We start from the raw sequence: 10,000 nt of genomic DNA on the forward strand, positions 1-10,000 counted from the left end.
CAATGGAAATATGCTCCAATTCCTTACGGTTACAATAATCACTCACAAGCCTGAGAAAACCGAAAAAAATTGTCCAGTGATAGAACAATTAGTTGCATGTGTTTTGTTATGAGATAGGCTATCATTTGCATGATGTACTGCCGGCTATGAATGTGTATCCAGAAACAGGATGTAAGTGAAGTAGAAATGAAAACATGACACGCAAGCCATAAAATGCAAAAATGAATGACGGTTAGACTGCTACCGTATATGACTGTTCAAGGCTTAACAGCTTAAAAAAAAAAAAAATTTAAGAAAACAATAAATAAATGTACAGTTTATAATTTGGGAAAGCAGTCCATTAAAACATGTATGTGCACTAACAGTGAGGAGTTGATATGATGTCTTTATACCTATCTATGGTGGCATAGTCAAATGTAATACTACTGCTTAAGGAGAGCTACACTACATATCCCTATTCATAACCTTTGCCAAAGTATATATCTGTTATGTTTAAAATAGTTAAGATTGTGCATGCATGTTGAAAATAGGTTACAGCTATGCATAGAAACGCTGAGGGATGCTCCTGTTTGGAAAAGGAGCAATAATAATAATAATAATAATAATAATAGCACTTTTCATGTAAAATCATACTTATGCAGCCACACATGATCATATTTCATGTGATGGCCTTAAAAGGTTTGACTGTCAGAATTTGATAAGATTATTTTCATTTCTTTTGTCTCATAATGTTGTAATGAAAGGCTGTTAGATTTTAGCTTTGATAAAAAAAAAAAAAAACACTAATAATTCTCTTCAACTGACAGACTGTTAGAGCACTTAGGAAATGTAGTTACTCTGGCAGACATGAACCACATTTAAATAATTCCCATCATGTTCTTACTCACACAACCCCCAAGACATTAAACATGCTGTCTAAGACTTTTAAAACACAAATCACCAAATAAATAAATAAATGTCAGTGGGATTTACTCAAAGCTGCTGGCATGCACTGACCATGAAATTTTAATTTGGACTGTAATCTGTGTTTAATTTCTTTGGTATCTATATAAAAACACATTGTTTTTCTTCTATTGTTCTGATGCGTGATGACAATAATCATATTTTGCTGTAAAATTCAAATATGTTCATGAAATTGTTGAAGCATACAGACAAACCACAAGAAACAAATCAGTGTTCCAAATTCTCCTCACAGATTTTTTTGGGGGAAATTTAAACATGATCTGACAATGAGGGTGGCCGTTTACAATATGACATACAATATGTTATAGTATAAATTCTTAATAAGAAAATAAAACCCATATCACAATAAGGCTTTTATTCATAAATGCATGACACATTCTATTAGGTCTCCCTTGCCTCCCACACATGGAACCAGCCATATATACAATGTTCTCTCAGAGACCCAGAAAGGCGGAAAAGCAAACATTAAATCTAACTGTGCTGTGTTTCTGAAAATAGCCTTTCTAATTAGTTAGCCACAGTCACTGCATTTGTATCTGCACAGTTTGTATCAGCACACATCAGTTTACACAGCCACCATGCAAAACCAATCTTACTGATTATTCATCAAAATCTAGGCCACTTCTAATCAGCAGTCATAGAAACTAAGATTAGATGATTATAATATCCAATTTACTGATGGTTGCAATAACCAATCTAACTTGATGGGTGAGTAATACTAAGACTACCCCATCAAAAGGCAACCAAACCTCTAACTTGATACGTCAATCCATCAATTTTTGGCTTCGAGAGTGCCAGACTCCCTCTGCCAGTTCCTTAGTTCTCTCTGACAGCTTCCATTCTGCCCGATAGCGTAAGTCCTCCCTCTCATCGCCTGAATCTACCAGCTCAATCCTCAGGAAGATTTCTTTCTCCAAGATCATTGAAGCTAAAACTGAGTCTGTAGCTTGTCTGGATCTTAGCAATCTGGGGGAGGAACGAGAAACCCCGCGACAAGGGGGTGGACAGCTTTTAACCCCTCTGCTTCTGACTTCCTCATGTTTCACCAATGTCACATCTCTATCATCTGAGGTAGATGTACTTGAAGAGCTCTCATCGGTTGATTCAGAGCTGATGGATGACTGTGTGTCCTCTGATTGGTCAAGGTCCACTTGGTAGGCTAATTTCCTGTTACTTTGTCTGTTAATGGACAGGCAAGGAGGCCATCGGAGGGAGAGACATCTCGTCATTGCCAGCCATAATTCCTGAGGCCTGAATAAACCTGACCTTGGAGGTTGATTTGTGTCACAAAACGTGTCCCGTTTCTCCAATCGCATGCATTCTGCTAATTCTGCCTCCACGAGCTCTGTGACAGGAACTCCATTAGAGTTCTTTGGCGAATGATCTCCATTCTCATTCTTTGACTGTAGCTGGTGATCTTCTCCAAAGCTGAAAGATCTGCTGAACCTCTGGCTCCTCTTCATTGTACGTTCTGTCTCCACATCTGAATCTGAGAATGAATCTTCATCTGATGAGCATCCACGTGGTGACGACTGATCTTTGGAATTCTTCAGCTGTGGCCATTGATTATCTTCGGACTCAGAGGAGCTGCTTGCCCTCTGGCCTTTCCTCATAATTGGGCAAACAAGACCCTCCTTTTGCCTAATCTGTCAGCTGCCTGGTGCTGCTCTTCTTTCGGCTTACGAGACACAGATTGAAAGGAATGAAAGAATGTAATCAAAGCTACCACCACCACAATAACAACAAAAACAGCCGCAGCAGCTCTGCTAGCATGGCACTTTCTGACATAATCTCTGCTTTAAGAGGCACAGCTTTGGCTATGGAGATGGGCAGTGATGACGCTGTGATGTCATGTGCTCCACATGCACACACACAAACCCCTGCATGGCTATGTGTTCACACTCCAGTCGAGTGAGCAGTGACTTGCCTCAGAGGGAAGTGATGTCACATTGCATGATGTCATACCTAGCCACGAACCAGGAGTCTGCAAATGGTCTGTGTTTGTGTGAGACCACAGATGGTAAAAAAAGATGCCCTACCCCCCAAAATTGACCTAAATGTGCAAAAGGCGAGTCTTAATAGATAAATGTTGTTTTTTGTTTTTCCCGATTCATCTTACTCTAGTTCTTCTTGCACATATTGTTGTATTGGTATTAGATTCCAAATAATATATATAAAATATTTTTATAAGAATAATGTCTATTGCTCTTTGTCTTAAAGTATAATGGTGCACCAAGGGAATGTAAGAATACCTGCATTTGTAAGAACCGGATGTGAGTATCTAGAAACAACGATGTTTCTATAGTTAGTGTGCACAAACAGTGATATAAATATAGAGGATAGTATAGTGAATAAAATATAAATACTGCAAAATATACTAAAATAGTGACCACTAAAATTGTTATCCACAAAAGATGTTTTTCAGTGCATCACAGAGAATTGTTCATTTATGTATTTATTTATTTACTTTTGCATGCATATCTGTTGTTGTAGTTTCGAGGGCTGTGGGACAGAGAGAGAGAAAGTCAGAAAGACAAAACCAAAAACAGACTCCCACCAGCAGTGTATCTGCAGGTGCTGTTGCAATAGATTATATGAGTGTAAGTGTGTGTGTGTAGGGCTGTATGTGTGTGTGCCTGCGTGCTCAGTGAGTACCTCCGGTCCCACATCGACAGTGGTCACTCGCTATCTTCCTTGCTTTTCCATTTATGGTTATGACGGCTGCTCAGACTGCACGTCTCTCTGTTCATTCACTGCACAACTTCTTGCATCACCGCAGGGCAAAAGGACACTAGCCACTGCCGACTCAGACTGGCTGCACATATCACACACAGAAAGACACCCACACGTGTTGCAGCTGATAAAATCTGTTGAGTCAATTTTTGAGTGTAGGGGGCTGCGTGTCATTGAGACTGAGTGAAAGTCACTGGAATGATCCCAAATCAGTAGCAGATATGAGAATACCTTCCTGAACAGTTGCATTTCACGCACTGATACTAGTGGTGATGTTTTTGAGGTTTTGGATGTGAAAAATTAATGAATGCAGGTTCCTCAATGCACCAATCAAAGTTACTTAAACTCCCAAACTGGATTTCCACAGGTAGCATTAAGAACCTGATGAATTTGAACAAACACCACCCTTAAACTATTGCAGACCAAAACAAGGCTGCCTGTAAATTACTTCCATTTTAGTCAAAGTGCGTCAGTCAGTTTTTATAGCTATTATCAGCATTCTTTTTATCTTGACCAACCACACAGAAACAGATACACACATAATGCATCTTCACACATGCAGTATGTAAATTTGAATCTCATCACACACTCATTCTAAGTAAATGCTTCAATAAAATAATTAAACGATGAAGTGATTGTATTTAGGAGCTCCTTTTGGGTCTTGTTGTGTCTGAGTCACCGATGCTTCGTCAGGAATGCAGTGGTGAGAGCCCAAAAATATGGAGAGGCACACTGCCTCTACTCTAAAATGTCCCTTGGCAGATAAACACAGGGCTTGGCTGAACACCATGCCTCCCTAGTGTAAGTATGAATGTGTTTGGCTGCAGTTTTCTGCACTGTCTTCTGGCCTAGGCTGTCTCCCACTGTGGAAATTACAATACTGCTGAATAATATATCATAAAAGAGTAGGTATTGTGGAAGAGATGAGGCTGAATTAACATTTAATTATTAAATGGCTCTCTATAAGTCAGTGAAGAAAAAGCTTCAGCCTGTGTTCACCATGGAAGGAACCAAACAACAAAGCAGTATTTTAGTAGCCTGGGTGAAAATATTTTAAAGGTCAGGGGTTCTCAAAACAACTTTCATCACAGCAATCGCAATATGATTTGATTACACTTCATATCAGCACTGCAGACAGGGAAGTCACTTTTATCTTGGCCCTTTGTCCCACACCTTGATAAGGTATAGCTTACATTAAAAGGTGTACACTGTCATTTTAGCAAACGTGTCTTTGGTTCAAGGACAAAAGGTAATAAGTTGGTCCAAGTGTTATACAAGCAGGAAGACTATGAAGAAGGTGAAACAGAGTTGGAAACACAACGGGGCCGCCATCATGAAAAATTCATACAGGTTTTGGACTACAGCTGCAAACTAACAAGGCGGCCTGTTTTCCCGTTACTTCAGCTATTTCTGGGCTGCATTGCCATACATTATTCACACAAACCGAGGGGGGAGCCGTATACAAGCCATTAAACTCACCCTGAGGTCTGCTGAAGTTCGCTGAAATGTCTAATTCATTAGGAGCAGGTGAGTTGAAAGCCACTTCAGGTCCGTGCAACAGGCGAGCCAGATGAGGGCGCAGCGGACTCCTCACACTTCCAGGCACTGGAGGTGAGCTCGAGCCAGAGCAGCGTGCGGATATAACGCGACTTCCGATTGGTTAAGATTTGGCAGGATGGTGTCAAACAGGCTATCATTGGACATCTATAAGTAGGCGGAGCTGTGCATGGCATTTCATTGATATAGCCTACAGCTGGTGGCTACAGATCCGCCACACTGAGTGGAAGGACTGAGAAAGTGACGAAGGCTTGATGTAGGGGTTTTCAAGAGGGCTCGAGAATTGTTTTATTATTTTAAAGAGTGGCACACCAAAGATTTAGAGAATACACAGCCAAAATGCTCTGCCACGTTACTCGTCCGGATTCGGTGGTGATGGAAGTGGAAGTTGACGCGAAGGCGAACGGTGAAGACTGTCTGAATAAGGTAGGCTGTGGTGGAATACACATCACGTTTTGTTATTATGACACCTTTTTTAAAACACAGTGTTATGGTCAGGCAGGGCGGCAGTGTTCTGATTGTCTTGCCAAACTTTAAATTTTCCCATTTTCTTAAACTTCATCTTGATCGACTCGTCGCTTATGTGTGACTCAAATATTCTGTTAGGCTAAATAACACTGATAAATAGAACCCAGTATCTGCACGACGAAGAATAATTAAATAAGCTATATTCGCTGCTTAACATAATATTCACTGTGAACCTAATTTGTAAACAACAGCAACACAGCTATCGCTACATCTGTTTCATTGTTGCACATAGGGACGGCGGAAACAAAATGTTCTGCTTCGCGCAACGTGCATAAAAATGACACATCTTTTTGTAATAATGAAACACTAAAATGTTGAGTCTATGACTTAATATACTTAGAGGAAAGTTCTGATACCATGGGCTAAAACTGGTCGCCTCTTAACAGTTACCTGCATGGCTTAGTCAGAGGCAGATGGCTTTGTCGAGGTTACTAGAGTTCATTCTTCTGCCTTTGCAAGCATTCAGCGTGCTCGCTCCACTCAAACTGAAACTTCAGTCGAAGTTGTTCAGATTCCCTCCAAAGTGGATATGATTGAACAAGGTAGCATGCAAACTTTTCCTTTTGATCAGTAGCCTCAAGTTGTTTCTTCCGCTAATAAAATGTAAAGCAATTTCATATGCATGGCATATTCCCAACTTGCATTGGGTATGAATAAGTTTCATCTCAGTCTCCGGGCTCCCTGCAGACTTACACCAGCAGTTATGTAATAACCTCATGGTCGCAGCCGCTCAGGGGGCGTGGGATTGTGGGTTTGATGAGCCCTCTTTACCCCGGGAGAGCCTCCAAGTTTGCTTCCACCCTATCGTGAGCTTTAGAATATTGATGGGTTTTATCTGTGTGAGAGTATCACTGAGGTAGCCGAAACCCTAATGAACAAAGTGATAAAAGCCCTTTGCTTTGCTTAGTCTCCTGTAAGTCTTGTGAAACTTTTGATTCCTGTTGGGGAATTCTGTTGATTCTTGCCACCCTCCACTGGGAGTCCAAAGCCAATATAGATTTTCCTATTCAATGACATTTTAGCATGCTGTCACAACTCAAAACTAAAGATGTTATGTAACCTTTCTGTTCATTGTACTATCTTGCTGTGAAAAGAAGCAGCCAACTTCTATAGAAACTGTAAAAGCTTCCTCTGTCTAAATAATTCAATATGTCCCCTAATAGTCTTTCCCACACAGTTGGTTTTAGGATCCTTTTTGAATTTCTTTGTCCAAAATCCACTTTTGTGACTCATTTCTTTCATCTCTTTCCAGGTTTGCAGAAAGTTGGGCATAATTGAAGTGGACTACTTTGGGCTGCAGTTCACAGGCAGCAAAGGAGAGAACCTGTGGCTGAATCTGAGGAACCGCATCTGCCAGCAGATGGATAATGTGACGCCCTGTCGACTGAGGCTGCGGGTCAAGTTCTTTGTGGAGCCCCATCTCATTCTGCAGGAACAGACGAGGTATGTTGACCAAGTCACGTGCTGCATAGACATTGTGTGTAAATCTGCCACATGAAACTCATCACATTTGTTTATGGGCATATGAACAGATATGATTGTATTGAACCGCTTCCTTTGTGACACATTCTGTATCAAGTACCTGCAAATCAGCTCGTCACCTTCTCTGAAAAAGCAGAAACTTAAAAACAGAAATTAAATCTGGTCTGTTTGTCATTAAAATATAAATTTCCTTATGACTGCAATAAGGAGCACATGCTGGGAAAAAACAAAGCCATCGTTAGCGAGTTCCCAGAGCATAATCACTTCGTTTGCAGTACGGTGTTATGCCCTGTAATAACCTCTTCCCTGAGCTCTTCCGGGGTTACTATAAGTCATTTTGGTGCCGCACCAAGCAGGAAATGTGATCCAGCAGCTCTGGGGCTATGTTTTGCTCTGCACCTGCCCCCAGGGACCCTCTGTATGACAGCCAGGACCTCTGCCACTGCCCCCATTCAACTCAAAATAACTTTTGTTGTGCTTTTTTTTGTTTGTTTTCAATTGTTTGTGGCCATTTTTGTCTGAACAAAAGCACAGCTCTCCATTTGACATTTCTGCAGATGCTGTTTGGAAACTGTGCGACAGGCCAGTGTAGGGTGTTGTCCAAATAGTTTTTGTTTTCACAGAAATAAGTTGTCATTATGAGCCACTGTTGCAGCTGGTATTCATAGGGATATTTATAATAATTCTTTGAAAGCATCATGATATAACTTTCATGTGCACTTTGTGAGATTTTTAATCACATGTACCTAAATTGCAATGTTTTCATTTTAGAAACTCAATAGCCAACAAAACACTTGCCATAGCAAATAACACATTGGAGTCACACCTCCCCCTCTACTATCTCTCCTGTCTGCCAGATTAGGTGAAACAAAAAAACACTTGTCAGAACAAAGTAAGAAGCCTTGACAAACAAGGGCAGCTAAAGTTGCCTGAGCAACAGCCCACTTGCCCTCTTTGGCTGAGCTACTCTGTAGGGGGAAAAAAACAAAAAACACACAGTACTGTAGCATCCACACTTGGTATTGTTGCCTTTGTGTGAGAGCTCCTTCTCTTTCGAAGTTATGGAAATGATTAATGACACATGGTATAACCAAAGGGATGCCCTGTGACTAGAAATCTCCACATATGCTTCTGAACAATGCGCAGCTTGTCACGTTTGCAAATGAGTTTCATCTTTGACATAATGTCAGAGTGCTTTTCTGTGGGGGGGTAACCCCAAAAGCTCCAGTTCAGAGAGCATTGAGGAGCCTGGTGATCAAGTAAAATATTTCTAATAGTGAATAATAGGATGGTAAGGCCAGAAAATATGTTCATGAAATCCTATTAGAAATTTTGTAATTGTTGTTTATTGTAGTATATATTTTTACATACAAAACTAGATATAGCCTACTGCATTGTAATTCCTGGGCTTCACCAGGAAACATTAAGTCAAGCCACTGTCAGCATCATGTCCATGAAAATTCAGCTGGCTACACTAAAGTTTTCAGTTGTCTTCAGAAGTGAAAGTTGACGTTACAGTCGGACATTCAGAATTGAAATGAGGAGCAACCAGACCAGAGAGTGAGGTAGAGCATGCTGAGCATCAGGAGACACATCAGACAGGTACATATGAGGGTGGTAATGGTTAAGTGTGAGAGAGTTACTATAAAGATAGATGCTGTGGACAATGGTATTTACAATTCTAAATTGTATGTTTTTATCTATAAGTGTCTTTGTGACAAACGCTTTGTGAAAGTGCTATAGAAATAAAATGTGAACTGTATATAAAATATACTTTAAACAATATATACTTTACTTTACATGATGTATACAATATCAACTCATAATCATCTGAGTTCAAAGTTTGTTTTGAATATTGTGGTTTTCACTATATTTGGTTTCAAAAATGTTTCCTCAAAGTTTGAATGCTTTACATAGCTTCTGATGTCTATAACAAGTAATTAAATGAAGGACAATTGTGCCATCATCATACAGGTAGAGCAACAGCCCCTCAAAAGGTCTGTGCATGTCCCTATTGACAAGTCTAGATCATGATTCAGTATTATCAGCCACATTTTTGTTTTGAAGTTATAAATAGCAAGTGCATTCGCAGCCCTCGGAAACCTGTCCAATAAACTTTTTACACACGGTATCTAGTGCGATACCGTGGATGTTCTATTCCTCCCAGGCGGTGCCAGGTGTTTTGATAGTGCAGGGTTGGAACCATGGATGTGGAGGCTTGAGGGGAAATAAATTTGTGTGTGTGTATATATATTAAAAAAAAAAAAAAAAAAAAAAAAAAGCAAGCTCCGCCACGCTGCTCTTGCTCTCACACACAGCATGCCACTAGAGCTGTTAATTAAACTGACATGTATCTGCCTTGGCCAGGATTTGTCTGGCATTCCAGTAAGCTCTGTTGCTGCCCAGTTCACCCACTGCCCCACCTTCAGCTATTTCTCACTCCCTCTTTCACTGTGCTCTATCAAATATCAACTTTGCTCTCTTGCCATATTTTTATCGCTGTCAAGATATAAACTGTCCTTGCTCCCACTTCATCTCTGGGCCGTATTTGGCAACCTTTTTGAAGAAGAAAGTGAAAGCCAGTGGGGGGAGAGAGCTTGATTGTGGAGATTACTTAGCTTCCTGCGCTATGACCTCCACTAGATTAGCAGGGGTTATCAACAGATGGCTGGCTACGGGTGGGGGTCATGGGGTTGTTAAAGTTGAGATAAAGATGTGAGATGGCAGGCAAGGGTAT

General features: G+C 40.5%; 2 protein-coding genes across 3 annotated transcripts in view; one reads left to right on the plus strand and one right to left on the minus strand.

Annotated features, from left to right (window-relative positions):
• Window positions 1-5,330, minus strand: part of dtnbp1b (dystrobrevin binding protein 1b) — a 69,441-nt gene extending 64,111 nt beyond the window's left edge. The window contains exons 1-3 of one of the 2 annotated variants that reach the window (XM_044170698.1): window positions 5,176-5,330; window positions 3,619-3,778; window positions 3,431-3,465 (exon numbers count right to left, since the gene is read on the minus strand). In XM_044170698.1, coding sequence (XP_044026633.1) covers window positions 3,431-3,465; window positions 3,619-3,632 — 49 coding nt within the window. In that variant the 5' untranslated portion in view covers window positions 3,633-3,778; window positions 5,176-5,330. Of the gene's footprint in view, window positions 1-1,303; window positions 2,642-3,430; window positions 3,466-3,618; window positions 3,779-5,175 lie in introns of those variants that run through there. The other variant, XM_044170694.1, reaches the window with a different exon arrangement.
• Window positions 5,331-5,437: 107 nt separating this feature from the next.
• mylipa (myosin regulatory light chain interacting protein a) overlaps window positions 5,438-10,000 on the plus strand; it is a 20,052-nt gene continuing 15,489 nt past the window's right edge. The window contains exons 1-2 of the mRNA XM_044170693.1: window positions 5,438-5,679; window positions 7,034-7,224. Coding sequence (XP_044026628.1) covers window positions 5,593-5,679; window positions 7,034-7,224 — 278 coding nt within the window. The 5' untranslated portion in view covers window positions 5,438-5,592. The remainder of the gene's footprint in view (window positions 5,680-7,033; window positions 7,225-10,000) is intronic.

This window comes from Siniperca chuatsi, linkage group LG17 (assembly GCF_020085105.1).
Source record: "Siniperca chuatsi isolate FFG_IHB_CAS linkage group LG17, ASM2008510v1, whole genome shotgun sequence".
In the NCBI taxonomy this organism is placed as follows: domain Eukaryota; kingdom Metazoa; phylum Chordata; class Actinopteri; order Centrarchiformes; family Sinipercidae; genus Siniperca; species Siniperca chuatsi.